Raw genomic sequence first — 16,176 nt, forward strand, 5'->3', positions numbered from 1 at the left:
GGCGTCATTGAGAGGAATTGTCCTCTATCATTGGTGTCATTGTAAGGAATTGTGCCCCATTTTTTGTGTCATTATAAGGATTTGTGTCCTATCGTTGGTGTCATTGGGCCCCAGTGTTGGTGTCAGTAGGAGAAATTATGCCCCATGGTTGGTATAATTGAGAGAAACTGTGCCCCCTTGTTAGTGTCAGTAAGAGAAATTACGCCACATTGTTGGTATCAGTGGATGAAATAGTGCCCCAAGGGCCGGATAAAAGCAAGCAAAGGGCCGCATCCGGCCCCCGGGCCGCAGTTTGGAGACCCCTGCACTAGACCATACATAGTTAAAACTGTGGGCCGGATTCACAGACAGCTTACGCCGACGTATCTATTGATACGCCTCGTAAGTTATAGGATCCGCCGTCGTATCTATGCGCCATATTCAGGAAACAGGATACGCCTGAATTTTGGCTTAATACGACCAACGTAAGTCTCCTACGCCGTTGTATCTTGGGTGCATATTTACGCTGGCCGCTAGGGGCGCTTCCGTTGATTTCCGCGTCGAATATGTAAATGACCTAGATACGCCGATTCACAAACGTACTTGCGCCCGTCGCAGTAAGCTACGCCGTTTACGGAAGGCGTACGTCCGGCGTAAAGTTATCCCACCTAAAGCAGGGGTAAGTCATGTTAAGGTATGGGCGCGGGAACAGCGTTGTATTTTACGTCGTTTGCGTAAGTCGAATGTGAATGGGGCTGGGCGTAGGTTACGTTCACGTCGTACGCATTGAGCCGTCGTATCTTAGGGAGGATATGCGACGTGATTCTGAGCATGCGCGCACATGCGCCGTTCGTACGGCCATTCATTTACATGGGGTCACGATTCATTTTAATACAACACGCCCACTACCTGCCTACTTTGAATTAGGCGGGCTTACGCCGGCCTATTTACGTTACGCTGGCGTAAATATGGGAGCAAGTGCTTTGTGAATACTCAGCTTGCCTCTCAAAGTTACGTCGGCGTAGCGCATATGAGATGCGCTACGCCCGCTCAACGATACGCCAAGCTACCTGAATCTGGCCCTATATCTTTAGTCAAAGTTATAACCTAATACGATGACTTCATGATACGACCAAGACAATTTAAAGATTATATGTTTGTATCTTATTTTATTATAATATCTGATGTGATATATTGTATCTTTATACATATAACATTTCAATAAAAACATTGAAAACAAAAAAAAAATATGTAAAAGTAAGAAAGCCAAAAGTGTTTGATTCACAGTAGTATAGATGGTCCATGGGTCATTTACGCTCCCTCTCCTCTTCTAAAGTGTTCATCAGAGTGCTCCAAAAGTGGATTTTATTACTTTGATTCTGTCTTTACATCCAGTGGTCATTTAAAACATAACTAAACCCAAACAAAATAGTATACCAGTTCGTAGATTTGATGGCTACAATAGTTTTCTCTTTTTTAGGATTTTTCCCTTTTATTCTCACTTGATAATACTGAGAATTCCAAGACCATGTGCATCAGGGTGTGCTGGCCTTGGTGTTTTACAGTTGAGCCATCTAGATCCATGTGTTTGGATTAACCTGTCTTCATGGCTTGTGCTGCAATCCAGTCCTGTGGGATTCCTGTTATTGCTTTCAGGTTACAAGCTGGCTCTTCTGTTTAGGCTGCTAACCTCTGATCGGTGCTAGATGTGATGCTTGCTTTCAAGTATGGGGTAGGACAAGACTGTCCTGGCTGTAGTGTCTTTGTACTATTCTTGTTAAGGACTAGCACTGTTGGTGTTTGCACAGGCACATGCATAGTCATACATTATTTGAATGGCCACCAGTCTCAGCTGGGTGACTGTTCTAGCATTAGAGGCCCCTGCCCTCTCCTGGGCAAGAACATCCTATTGGTACCATTCCAGCTGTATATGTATATGCCCTGGAAATCTAGAAGGTGGATGATATATAGGGTCAAGCATTTGGAGGCCATTATGTTTTTTTCTGCACAGAACACCACCTGTATTTTTCCCAGCATTATACTGTAAGCACTGAAAGTAGGTCTACACTCAGTTGCTGACAAGGCTCGTGGATAGGGTTTACAAATATAGAAATATTAATACAGTCCCTGCAGATCCAATGATTGTCGATAAACGATATTCCAAATGCTGGTTCAACAGAAAAGTATTTTAGTTGATTTAAAATGTTGCTTTGTTACATTGTACTACAATTGGATTTGTTTTGATGGATTTTCGTTTATCTGTATTAGGTTTGATATTATTTGCATATATAAAAATATGGTGTTGTAATAATGCCATGCCCCAAGTATTAGTGGATTTATTACTGTGAATAACACTTCCTGTCCTAGGACGGCAATGTTATCTCCTCCAGTATCTATGGTGGAGCAGTGTGTCAACATAGGCTGCTCTAATGACTTAAAGTGATTGTTATTTTTATTGTACCTGCTAAAAATGTTTGTAGCCTGAAAAAATTCAAACTAAAAACAACCACCACATCTAAGGGCTGGTAAGCTTCAATTATTACATTTTTGTTTTGGGGTTTAGACATACGTTAATAATTTTGACATATCTTTTCATATACGCTATCACAGCCCCAACACAACAACAAAGTTCCAGTGGATCTAAAGATGTTATATCCTCAAAGCAGATGGTGCTGTGGATAATTTTATCACTTTTTGCGTTGTTGAGAGCGTATTTAACCACTGATGTTGCATACAGCTTAATATTGCAGAATGACACACATGATTTGTGTTCCTCACAGGCATTTCTGAAACCCACAGTCCAAACATATTCTTCATCAACCTTTGGAGTTTTCTAGCAAAATAAATCCATGCTTTAGGTATCATTTGATCTGAAAGGAAAAGGAGAAACCGTCATAATGTAATAAATTACAAAAATGCAACCTTATCATCCTAAAACAAATATCCAGGATGAAGTTCCATGTAAGTGAAGATGTAATATACTTACCTGTCCAGCAGCTTGTGACTTTTTACCTTTCTTCCGAAAACCTATCAGTGTCTTTGGCATTCCAAAGAGCACCCAGGAGATTTGGATGCCTGTATCCCCACCACACATTGTGGTTCCATGCTTAAAGCTCCACATCATTACAGGACACATAATATAAGGGCTGGAGAATGGAGCCGTGGCTTGCAGTGGATGACACAGGCATCTGACACTCCTGGATGTTTTAATGCTAAACAAACGGACAAGAGACAGCAGCCATTTCTGAATTTATATATAAAAATGTACTTACCTTACATGCCTGTTTAATTTATTTTCATGTGTATATCCCAACAATCAGGCTGTGTGTCAGGTTTAAACTTTTGGTTTTTAACATTTTATAGATTGTATGGGTTGGATTTCTTTTTTACACTTAAAAAAACTGTTTCATTAAGTTGTAAAGAAGGAGTAAATACAACATTACTTAATAAGTAAAACCAAACATTTTGTGTGGCCCTAAGAGCCAGTAAAGAACAGAAAATGATATCACACCATTACAGCAGACACATGTCAACATTTGGACAATGGAGGAGGAGGACTTGCACACAAAGACAAAGGTCAATCATATTCAATTGGCAAAATACATAATAGTTGTCTCATATACATGTAGCAGGTTGTGCCAACCATCTATCCCACACTATTGTATCTAGCTGGACAGTCTCTATGTATGTAAATTCGTTTTTGTTAAGGGAGCATGAGCGTAGAATTTACCTCACGTACCCATGTTTCAAATGTTGGAGAGGTGGCCTGCATTCAGTTTCGTGCTAGCACTTTGCGAACTATAAAAAGTGTTTCATGCAAAAATATATTCAATAATTTGTCAAAACCAGAGTCAGGAATTATACCATGGGTTTGGGGGTCAAATGACAAGGGGAAGCATGTGGTCATGCAGGAACTGGACATTAGGTTTGTACAATCGGACAAGACCAAATACTGTAAGGTGAAAAAAGTGCCCACATGTTGCAAACAATGGGATTATGAGGGGGTTTATAGTAGCAAACATGAACTGGAGTCAGGTAAGCCATGTGTAGTATGTACATCTGAGTTAAATGATTAGAAACCTTGGGGGGGAAACTAGCGTGTAATTATCTGACATTTACTCTCAATCTGCCTCTTCACCTGCACCCAAGTCTGAGTCCCACTTCATTTTGGCTCGGTAGGCTAGCTTAGTTGCAGAAGGGGTCAGTAAAATATTGTAAAATGTTAAAATCAGTTTTGCTGGGTCAGTGCCCAGCAGTACCTCTGTCAAACGAGTGTAAGAGGGAGTTGCATCTGGGAACTGAGCTTGCAGAGCATTCCAAAGCTATATAGAGCAAAACATTGTGTTAGGAAAGGTGAATTCTGCTTGCAGTTCAGAAAAAAATTTAAGTCCTGAAACTGTAAACATCTGATATACGTAGATTATACCATAGGAGGCTCAAGGAACCATGTCCAGGACTGAAAGTACTTCTGGTAGATGGCATACCATAATGGAGTGTGACTGTGAGAGGGCGGGTTGCCAAGTCTGGACAGAGCTATCTCCAAAATGCTTTGGTGGTGAAATAAAATACTATCATGAACATACTGATGATTAACACCTCTAGCCCCCGGAAAAATTGATTGTATGGGTTGGATGAAATGGATGCTCACAGACTAATGTTCGGTACCTCTCAAGGTCAGTTTTTTAAAATGATATAAATGGGATAGCTAGGCAGAAAGAGAATATAGATTAAAGGCAGGTAGGTTTGCTGTGCTGGGCTTTTCAAAATCAACCATGGTTATTTATGCTTACTATTGCCCCAGACTAAAGTGTTTAGAATAGAGTCCAGGGTCTTAAAAAGTGTCAGGGGTAAATAGACAGGGCAGTGCCAAAGGACATACAATAGTTTAGGTAATAAAATTATTTTAATTAAGTTGATTCTCCCATGGCTCCTAGTGGAAGCTTTGCCTAGATTTTAGTTTTTGCTTAGTTAGGGTAAACAAAGGTTTAATATTTAACGGGACATAATCTCTGAGAAATCGAGAGACCTGTACCTCAAGATATCAAAGTAAGGCCACACGGGTAGAGGCAGGTTGGCCTATTCTGCAGTTGGTGGAAAGTGTTTTAGAGGGAGAAGCTGGGATTTGTCCCAGTTGATCTGTAGGCCAAAGTGGGCACCCAGTTGGTTGAAAAAATAAGGGAAGGTCCTGAATCCTGAATCCTCTAAGTAAAGAATACTATCATCCGCATACATGCTCACAATTTCCAACAAGTGGCTGACCGGTGGTCGTGCACACCTGGGTGAGACCTAAGATAAATAGCCAGGGCATACAATAATGGGGGGAGGGGGCAGCCCTGCCATGTGTCTCAACTGAGAGGAAAGGAGTCCGATACCCAGCCATTCACCAAAACTCTAGCTATGGGTAGTTGATATAGTAGCTGCACCCACTCAAAAAATTGGGGACCAAACCCGCACCTCATCAGGCACTCCCAGAGGTAGCCCCACTCAACTAAACAAATGCCTTGGCGGCATCTAGCACCACCACCAATCTAGTGCAAATAGTCTGTGAAGCTTGGATGTTCATGATTAACCGCATAATGTTGATTGCGGTATTTTTACCGGGCATAAGGCCTGTTTGGTCCAAATTAACTAGAGATAATATAACTTGGTTTAGCTGGGAAGCCAAGACCTTCACTAGAATTTTGATGTCTACTTGCAATAAAGATATGGGACAATAAGATTTTGTAAGCAAAGGGGCCTTATTGGGTTTCGGGAGAACAATGATTATGGCTTCACGCATAGTGGAGGGTAGAATGGAGGTGTCAAAAATTTGTGTAAAAGGATTGCAGTTGCGGGAGCACAATATTGGTATAGGTAGCACAGAATTCAAGTGGTAGGCCGTCTGAACCCGGGGCCTTATTGGTGGCTAATTGCGATATGTCTTTTCCTTAAGATACAAATTCCAAATCTTTGCATCTTTACTTGGCTTTGCAAGACAATGTCAGGGTTGAGTTCACCTGCTGGTGGCACTGGGGTTCACTTTGCAGATGGCTGCAGTTCCAGTGTCCACCTGCAGGTTTCTCCCAGAAGCCAGCAGGTTCTGATCAGCCACACCTGGTCTCTGTTCCTTGATGTAGCTACGTGTCTGGTGGTCTTAGAGACGCTGAGCCTGACAGACAAGCTGTGCAGCACCCTTGAGCTATGCTCACAACACAAAGCAGTCACTCACCTGGAGCAGCATTATCTTGGTTCTTCTTTCCTAGAGACCATGGGCCAGATTCACAAAAGAGATACGACGGCGTATCTCCTGATACGCCGTCGTATCTCTGAGTGTATCTATGCGGCTGATTCATAGAATCAGTTACGCATAGATAGTCCTAAGATCCGACAGGTGTAATTAACTTACACTGTCGGATCTTAGGATGCAATACTTCGGCCGCCGCTGGGTGGAGTTTGCGTTGTTTTCCAGCATCGGGTATGCAAATTAGCTTTTACGGCGATCCACGAAGGTACGTGCGTTCGTTACGTCGTCGCTAGTCGGTTTTTCCCGTCGCAAAGTTAGGCCTGCTTTTTCATGGCTTAACTTTAGACGAGCCATGTTAAAGTATGGCCGTCGTTCCCGCATCGAATTTCAATTTTTTATTTTTTTTGCGTAAGTCGTCCGGGAATACGAAAGTACGTTACGCACGTCGCCATTCAAAACATTACATCGGGCGACATCATTTCGCGCAAAGCACGGTGGGAAATTTCAAAACGGAGCATGCGCAGTACGTTCGGCGCGGGAACGCACCTAATTTAAATGGTCCCCGCCCCATTTGAATTAGGCGGGCTTGCGCCGGACGTCTTTACGTTACTCCGCCGCAAGTTTACACTCAAGTGCTTTGTGAATCAAGCACTTACGAAGGAAAACTTGCGGCGGTGTAACGTAAAGACGATACGTTACGCCGCCGCGGATCTTTATGAATCTGGCCCCATGTAACTACAGATGGAACCATTTTATTTATTTTTTATTTATTTTTTGTAGAAAAGTAATATGTAATATAAATTATGAGTACTTTCCAGCAAAAAAAACAGCACATGTTTTTCATTTTTGCTATGGGCCTGTTTTTCGGCAATAACTTTGTCATTACATAAGACAGCAAAATAATACATATGTAGCCTGCAGAGCTGATTGGGTGAGGAAAATCCAACAAGGCGGTTGTACAGAAGTTGATCGGTAGATTCTGTGGAACCTCACTGCCCATCAATGGATTGAAATTCAGCAGGTCCCTGCGGAACCAGACGAATTACAATCCATGTATGGCTGGTGTTCTGTCTAAGTGCCCGCCTGACAAGTCGTGCTCCGCTCTGTTCAATTAAACCATTCTAATAGGAGCGACTCAAGTTGCTCCGACTTAGAAAAAAGTTCTTGCACGACTTTGGGGGCGACTCTGGGCAACTTGCATTGACTTCAATACAGAAGTAATTTTGCAAGTCGCCTCTGAAGTCGTTTTGAGATCGCCTTGCCGAGTCGCCCCCAAAGTCGTGCCACCCCTGTGTGAACCGGGTCTAAAGCTCATTCTTTTTATCTGCAGATAAAACAATGTAAATTCAAAACTGTTAATAAAATACTGTGTCAGGAGGTCGGATTGTCTACAGCAACTGCTGTTATAGCTGCTGTATTCACACAAATCCCAGCTATCAAAATAATATTTGCATTGCTGGTAAATGCTAAAAAAAGGGGAGTTGGCAGCAGGGCAGAATGACAGTGCATACAGCAAACACCCTGGGTACTTAATTTAGGTTTTTTTCTGGTGTGTGTGTGTAGCATGCCCAATTGAAAACTGGTTAAATACAATTGTAATGTAAATATATTTCACAGTTATAAGAGCGTGCATTTTTAATAAATCTTTCACTTAGGCCCTCGACCACTCGTTTATTCAAAGACTGAACCAAGAAACCTCACACTGCAGCTGGTACATTGCAGTGTTAATTAACTATTGATGTCGGAATTGAAGCATCTTTAGGATGCACCGCTTTCAATTTAATTTTTTACCAGTAGTGGTAAAAATAGGTATGAATAACACAATCGCAGACAATGACTGCCACGGATTACTGATTACTGTTCATTTTGTTTACATACCGTACATATGGTACTTCATTTATATTCATTCCTCAGAAAAGCCTCTGAAGTTCAGTGCAGAAAATATGGTAAATAAATGGGGTGAATGCAACCAGGCGAACATTTAATAGGCAGTGGTTCTGTTTTCTGGCTAAAGAACATATGGCTTCAATCATAGTTTCAGCAACACGCTTCGGGGGTAACATGCATTCTCCTGAGTAAAAAAAAAATGAAACATACAAAATCACAGTAAGCCTGTAATAAATTTACATTAAAAAGTAGGTAGTAACGCCACAATTTTCCCGGGTAAAACTTTATACAATAGACACAAAAAGTCTATACAGCTGGTATTGTAAGTGAATTCAGTGACATTCTGTGCTAAATTACTTCTATGTCTATAGGGATTAGAAACTGCAGATAGCACCAGAAAACAATGAAAATATCTGCAGATAGAAAGAACATTCTAAATGAATTAATACAACAATTTCACATAGTATTTTTCTTCAGTGTTCCCCCAAATATATTTGTGCAAACACTATTCAGTAGACTTTCACAAGCAAATGCCATGTTATCAGAAGCCCTACATTATTCATACAGGCATGACAAGAAAAGCAGTCCCTGTAAAAGTGTTCTACAAGCAAACTAATATCCTGCGACTTACTTATGGCCTATTATGGACACAAGCGGACAAAATCTAACTTCTAAACAATCTTTCTTACAAAAAAAATTCCTCAAATTATCCAGTCATCGGTGCAGATGAAATGAACAAACAGGAATTTGTATTCACACAATTGTGTGTAACCGCTCAACTACTTTAGTAACTCAGACTCATATTTTCCACTGTTAGACGTGAGCCAGCCTGATAAAAGCCATACCTGTTCCTATTGCAGGAAGTGATAAAGATTTTAGTCCCGTTTCATCACATAATTTAAATAGGTCATCCAAGAGATGTTTGAGTGTTTCAATATTACCCTCACAGTTGCAATGTAAAATCCAGTGGCATTTTAGATTAGCAGAATTGGTCATGACAACTTTTTTTCCAGATTTGTGACCTGAGAAGAAACAACGTTTTCAGTAACTATTCACAGAGTAATGGTAACCAAAGAAGCATATGGCCTGCCCAGCTATTTTTCTTTCTGTGTTTATTCCAACAAAACATTTAATATTTTTCCTTAAAAATGTTAGACTTAAAGTAGAAATCTGCAACTTTAAGTAAGTGTAGCATTAAATCTCACCAATACTCCATTACCACAATAAATGCCTAATGTGCATAGAAAAAGCCTTAGTGAAAAATCATATACCGTATTTATCTTCATATAACGCGCCTGTGCGTATAGTGCGCACCCCCAACCTAGAAGGAAAATTCCTGGAAAAAAAAGAAATACTTACAGTTTGGATGCCCCTCGTCGGTGTCTTGCCCGGCGACCATCGGCGGCCTTGTCCGGTCCGGCGTCCTTCTGCGGCCATCGTGGTGTCCTCCCCGCTGTGTTTTTCAGCCGATCCCCGCTTCCCGCGCTGTGTTTGAACCACTCCGCCGACATATACCGAGCGCAGTACACTCGGGTATACTCGGGCAGGCTCGGCTCCTCTCGCGTAAAGGACGTACAGGACGTGACCGCGAGCGGAGCCGAGCCTGCCCGGCTATACCCGAGTGTACTGCGCTCGGTATATGTCGGCGGAGTGGTTGAAACACAGCGCGGGTATCAGCGTATATCGCGCACCCACGATTTTGGCCTGATTTTAAGGGCAAAAAAGTGCGCAGTATACGCCGATAAATACGGTAATTCATACAAAATTAAAATTCCTATCGAAACTAAAAATGTGCATCCAGCTATATATGGATTGTTTTTTTGTATTAGTTTTTTCATGACGCTCACCAGCGTTTAGTGTTTTGATCACATTGGAAAAAAAAAACGATTAAAAACGCTAAAAGAACCCTATTGCAAAAAACGCTGAAAAACATGGAAAAACTCACTGCAAAGCTACTGGCGTTTTTATAACATCCAGTGTGCATGAGGCCTTAATTGTGCATTTAATATTTTGCAAGCATCATTGCATAAACTGGAACTTTAATTTCTGCACTCAGGATTAGTACACCTCACTTAAATTATCAATAAGATTACAGTTTTTACATTTGTGACAAAAGTATTCAAAACATGAACACAAGTTCATCTAACCATATTAAAACAAAATACGTCATCATCATCATCATCATCATCATCATCATCATCATCATATATGAAAACACTGACTTTTCTAGTATCTGTGTCCTCTCAACACACGTTTCAAAATGTATTAAAGCTGCTGTATTTGCTTGCTTGAAGACTATCATTTAATTTTGCCGACTATGTCCATATAATATTTTGTATGGTTTTTCTGTCCCCATAATTCTGCCTTGTGTCCCCTTTTTAGACCAAACACCTACTTCTACAAAACGACATGCAGGTGAAACAAGAGGTCACCTACTATTTCTGATTTCCAACCCTGAAGGCCCCGGGTGATATAATGGTTGTTATGTAACCAAGGGGCTTATTACAGTACACAGTTTGGATATAAACTAGCCTGTTAGGACCAGTGCTATCTGATAAATGTTCATGTATTGAAGTTACGAGAGCAGAAATCAAGGTACCAAAACAAAGATTTACTTTGGCCCAAATGCATGCACAAAATCATCTTTTAAAGACCACACGAGAAAAAATGTCCATGGTGAAGTCTGGTCTAAAGAAAATTATTTAGCCAGGATAAAAACCTCAGGGACCACGATCAGAGCTATGCTGCTAAGCCTGAGACGTTTGGTTGTCCTGCCAAAATTACGTCACAATCATGACGTAAAATCATTAATGAGCTCAAAAGAAGAATTCCCTAAAACATGGAAAGTATTGCTGCAGTGACCCATCGGCAAAGTCACTCTGCAGAAATGGAAGACACGAAAGCTTATTTTGTATGATTGGTGCCTAAAAAGTCCATGTCCTGATTGATCTAAATTTCATTTTCTTTTTATTAGAAAACTTTAAAGGAGAAAGTCAGGCTACCAGGCCTTGAGTTGAAAAATATGTAGCTAGGTCACAAAGAATGATAATGGCTATAGAAGCACATAAAAAGCAGAATAAAAATACAATTCACAAATGCCTTAAATTATAAAGCGGACCTCAGTGTGAGAAGTTAACCCAAATGAGTAGTAGCAGGGGGTGAGATCCCCAACAGTGGCGGAACTCCAGGGCCCAGTCACAAGTGCGACTTCTCCAACCCTGATAGTTCCACCACTGGTTAGAAGGCAGCATTAGCCACAGGTAGCCATGAAAGGTTAACCACATATACAAGCAGAAACTAAGCACCAGCTTTTAGATATTAAATCATTTAGGGGGTTAATCATTTAGGGGGTTAATCATTTAGGGGGCAGCAGTGTACATTGAAGCAGAGTAGATACGTACAGTCCTCTGCTAGCATCCAGGGACACAGAAGGTTAATTACCAGAGAGTCCCTATTTCAGATAACAGGGAAAGTAGGAAGAACAGAAAAGCGGCATTATATTTGCTGATAGAGACAGTGAGGAGGATTGGTATCTTACTCTTACCCACTCCAGGATTTACACAATGTAGCTAGGTCCCCTACTGAAGCCACAATCTGACTGGCCCTGATGTGGAGAAACTGACCAGCTCTCTCTCTCTCTGCTCTCCTATCTGTGCAGAAGGGAGGGGGGGTAGTGAACTGTCATACGCTCCATGAGAGAGACGCTCTCCGAACACTGCAGCCTTCAACCCCAGCAGTGAATGAGCTGATTCGAGAGGAGGGTTTTTTTTTTTCATGCGGGGGCAAAAAAGTGCCGCCCTAGGCCTGGGTCTTCTTGTCTTGGGCCAAAAAACAGCACTGTCTGCAGGTAAGACACAGTTAAAAGCATTCTTTTTTTATCTGAGAGTGATGTGTGAACTTTTTCACCAGCCACTTGAAGTGGTAGAACTTAAAAAAAAAATATTGAACCTTTACAATCACTTTAACTAACAAACATGTCATACTTGCCTCCACTGTGCAGCTTGTTTTGCACAAAGTAGCCTCCGAACGCCGTTTTCTGGGGTCCCTCAGCAGCTTTCTCGGCTTCTCCCTGCTTCAGGTAACCCACTCTGGGAAGTGCTCTCCCAAGGGGGTTACCTTGTGGGCACGCTCCTGAGTTCTGCATTCGGCTTCCATAGCCACCGAGTGCAGGACTTGGCCCCGCCCCCTGGCGCCCGCATCATTGGATTTGATTGACAGCAGCGGGAGCCAATTGCTGCACTGCTATCAATCTATCCAATGAAGAGTTGAGAACCCCGGGCAAAGATCCAGCGCATTCTTGACTTTCAGGACTTTCCAGGGCTCAGGTAAGTAAAACAGGGGGCTGGGGGTTCCCGGTAATTGTCAGATGTTTTTTTCACCTTAATGCATAGGATTATTTCAATTTGAATTCACAAGAAAAGAGTTAGAACATTGATTAGTTATTACTGCCATATGTGTTCCTGTTAAGAGTTCCACTTCCTGTCAAGGCGGGAAATTATGAAGTATCACTTCAACATTAACACAGACCATAAACCGTAATTGAGAAAGAATTAAAACTTCTAATGTTTTTATGGCTGGCTGTACTCACACCTTCCATTTTTTGTACAGGCATTACAAAGACAGAAAGAGAGGTAATCTCCCCATAATGAGTCTTCTTCTTAAAAAAAAAACAATCTTTGGAGTTGGGCTTTACTTGCTGTCAAGGAACAGTTACATTTCATTATGAAAATTACTTAAAACAATGCTGGCGTCACATTTGGTTGCTAAGGCATATTTTACTATGGCTGACAAAGATCTGAAATTTAATGTAAAATACATTTCAAAACAGGAGCAGCCATCCTTTTCACATTAATGGATATTCAACACAAAACAATAAGTAGAAAATACTTTTGCGAAACAAGTCAACTGGGGTGGTGGATGTACAGTATAAAAAGAGTACAATTGACACACTACACTCCCTGTACCAATCCTCACTTGTGGATTTGTGTGGAATTATCTTTTAATAATTTTTCTATATTATACATTTACTAGATACGCTGGGACACATACAAAGCATAAAAAAAAAAAACGTTACACTCACCACGCTGAGCTTCCCGAATAACTTCTTGTCCAGTTACAGAAAATATAGAATGCGCAACAGCTGTAGAAGACAAGTCATGTACACAAGGGGAATTATTGATACAGTAAACAGGAACATTAACATTAAAACATGACTTTTGATGATGATGATGAGGTTGACTGCTTGCCGACCACCTGCCATCATTATACGGCTGCACGAATCGCCATAGGTGTACGACGGGCGCTTTAAGAACTCTAGGGGGCTCCTTAAAGAGCCAGAACGGCCATCTGTACATGTAAACAAAGCTGATCCCCGTTCTGACAGGGGAGTGGAGAGAGAATTGCTGTTCCTAGTGATCAGGAACAGGATCTCCCTCCTAATCCAGTTAGTACACTTCCCCCACAGTTAGAAACACCTCCCTGGGGAACACTTAACCCCTTGATCTTCCCCTAGTGTTAACCCCTTGCCTGCCAGTGACATTTATACAGTAATCAGTAGCTATTTTTAGCTCTGATCACTATGAATGTTAATGGTCCAAAAAAAAATTTGGGTTAGTCAACCACAATGTCAAAGTCCCGCAAAAAATTGCTGATCGGCATTATTACTAGTAAAAAATAATAATAATAAAAATGCCTACATTTTTTACCAAAAATATGTAGAAGAATACATAATGGCGAAAACTGATTAAGGCCTCGTACACACGACCAAACATGTCCGCTGAAACTGGTCCGTCGGACCAGTTTCAGCAGACATGTTCGGTCGTGTGTAGGGCCGACCGGACAATTTTCCGGCCGACCGGACAGGTTTCCAGCGGACAAATGTTTCTTAGCATGCTAAGAAACATGTCCGCTGGAAGCCTTTCCGCCGGACATGTCCGATGGTCAGTACGACTCGAAGTGATTCGACGCATGCGTGGAAGCATTGAACTTCCGGGTCGCCGCCACATCGTCGCCGCCACATCACCGCGTATTCTGTCCGCGGGGATTTTGGTTTGATGGTGTATACAACCATCAGACCAAAATCTGCTAGCAGACATGTCCGATGAAAACGGTCCGCGGACGGTTTTCATCGGACAGGTCCGCTCGTCTGTACGAGGCCAAAGACTTTTTATTTGGGGGGGGGGTCAAAATTGTCACTCCTTTTTTGTTTATTATGCAGAAATAAAAACTGCAGCGGTGATCAAATACCACCAAAAGAAAGCTCTATTTGTGGGAAAAAAGGACATACATTTTGTTTTGTGTATAACGTCACATGACTGCGCAATTGTCAGTTAAAGTGATGCAGTGCCGTATCGCAAAAAATGGCCTGGTCATTGAGAGGGCAAATCTTGCCAGTCTTTAAGTGGTTAAACAGAGTTTATTTGAGAAATAATGAAAGTTAAAGACATATTATTGGAAACTACAGAATTTTTGTTCATAGACATCAATAGTCTATTTATTAATATTTGCACACAAGATTGTTTTTGCATTTTCCCCAGCACTAAGGACACCATTGATCCTGACCAAATCTCCAACTTAATTTGCAGAAATGCCACCCCAAGCTTGCTTCACTGTTGCCCGCAGATACTCCTTATTACACATTATGTACCATTCTACAGCCCTTTGATCTGGGGACCCTGATAGGAGAGGGTGACTCTGGGGACCCTGATATAAGGGTGGTGACTGTAGAGACCCTGATGTTAGGGGACGACTCTGGGGACCCTGATGTAAGAGGGAATGACCCCCAGTGTAAGGAAGGGGGGCTCTGGGGACCCTGAAGTAAGGAGGAGGAACCCTTGGGACCCTCATGTTTGGAGGGGGGACTCTAAAGTCCCTGATGAAAAGGGGAAGCAGGGACTATGGGAACTTTGATGACTCCTGAGACCCTGATTTAAGGTAAGGGGTGGCTTTTGGGACCCCAATATAAGGGAGAATGACTCTGGGGACCCTGACATAAAGGGGGGGGAACCCTAGGGGATCCTGATGTTAGGGAGGACTCTGGAGACTGATGTAAGGGGGGGCGACTCCGGGGACCCTGAGGAGTCCCCGAGGACTCTGCTGTAGAGGGGGGACTCTGCACTTTTGGTATGCAGAAAAGCATATTAAACATTAAAATGTTTAGAACTGATCCTTCATTTTGGGGTTTATGGGTATATGACATAGTATAGTAAGTAGGAGTAATTTGTGTGTACAAGAACTGTGGTATATGTGTGCCGTGTATACTACGACTAGGCACAGATTCTGTTTAATCACCCCCTTTAAGTACTTTTTGTTAAAAAAAAAAAATCTTTCCTCTGCATCATTTCCTACTGACCCCTGAACTCTGCCTCACCATTGGTCTGCTTACTGTTTTCTGAATTGACAAAATTACCTCTGTTGCTGAAACCTTCCTACTATGAGCTGTAGTGTCTGGGAGGGGAAAGACTGCGAGACACAACTGAAGGGCAGATTTGGCTCAGTCAGGGAAAAGTAAAGGAAGGGATTTGTTTTTTTATAAGGCTTATGCATCACATTTGGATTTGGTGCTTGTTTAGACTGTCATACATAAATGTCATAGATGTTGTACTTAAAGATAACGGGCCAGATTCACAAAGAGATACGACGGTGTATCTCCTGATACACCGTAGTATCTCTGATTTCCGTTGGTCGTATCTATGCGACTGATTCATAGAATCAGTTACGCATAGATATGCCTAAGATCCGACAGCTGTAACTGCGTTACACCGTCGGATCTTAGGCTGCAATCCCAGGCCGGCCACTAGGTGGCGTTTTGGTTTATTTACGCAATGCAAATGAGGAGATACGCCGATTCAGAAACGAACGACCGCCCGGCGCTTTTTTTTTACGTCGTTTGCGTTTGGCTTTTTCCGGCGGATAGTTACCCCTGGGTCTATGAGGCGCAGCCAATGTTAAGTATGGCCGTTGTTCCCGCGTCGCGATTTGAAGATTTTACGTCGTTTGCGTAACTCGTCCGTGAATGGGGCTGGATGCCATTTACGTTCACGTCGAAACCAATGACGTCCTTGCGACGTCATTTAGCGCAATGCACG

General features: G+C 42.0%; 1 protein-coding gene across 2 annotated transcripts in view; it reads right to left on the reverse strand.

Annotated features, from left to right (window-relative positions):
* Window positions 1-1,120: 1,120 nt before the first annotated feature.
* The window catches only part of LOC120913217 (protein mono-ADP-ribosyltransferase PARP14-like), a 77,511-nt gene continuing 62,455 nt past the window's right edge, over window positions 1,121-16,176 (reverse strand). For both annotated transcript variants that reach the window (XM_040323016.1, XM_040323025.1), the window contains exons 9-12: window positions 13,170-13,229; window positions 8,935-9,111; window positions 8,081-8,273; window positions 1,121-2,849 (exon numbers count right to left, since the gene is read on the reverse strand). In XM_040323016.1, the coding sequence (XP_040178950.1) occupies window positions 8,113-8,273; window positions 8,935-9,111; window positions 13,170-13,229 (398 nt within the window). In that variant the 3' untranslated portion in view covers window positions 1,121-2,849; window positions 8,081-8,112. The remainder of the gene's footprint in view (window positions 2,850-8,080; window positions 8,274-8,934; window positions 9,112-13,169; window positions 13,230-16,176) is intronic.

This window comes from Rana temporaria, chromosome 1 (assembly GCF_905171775.1).
Source record: "Rana temporaria chromosome 1, aRanTem1.1, whole genome shotgun sequence".
Taxonomy (NCBI): domain Eukaryota; kingdom Metazoa; phylum Chordata; class Amphibia; order Anura; family Ranidae; genus Rana; species Rana temporaria.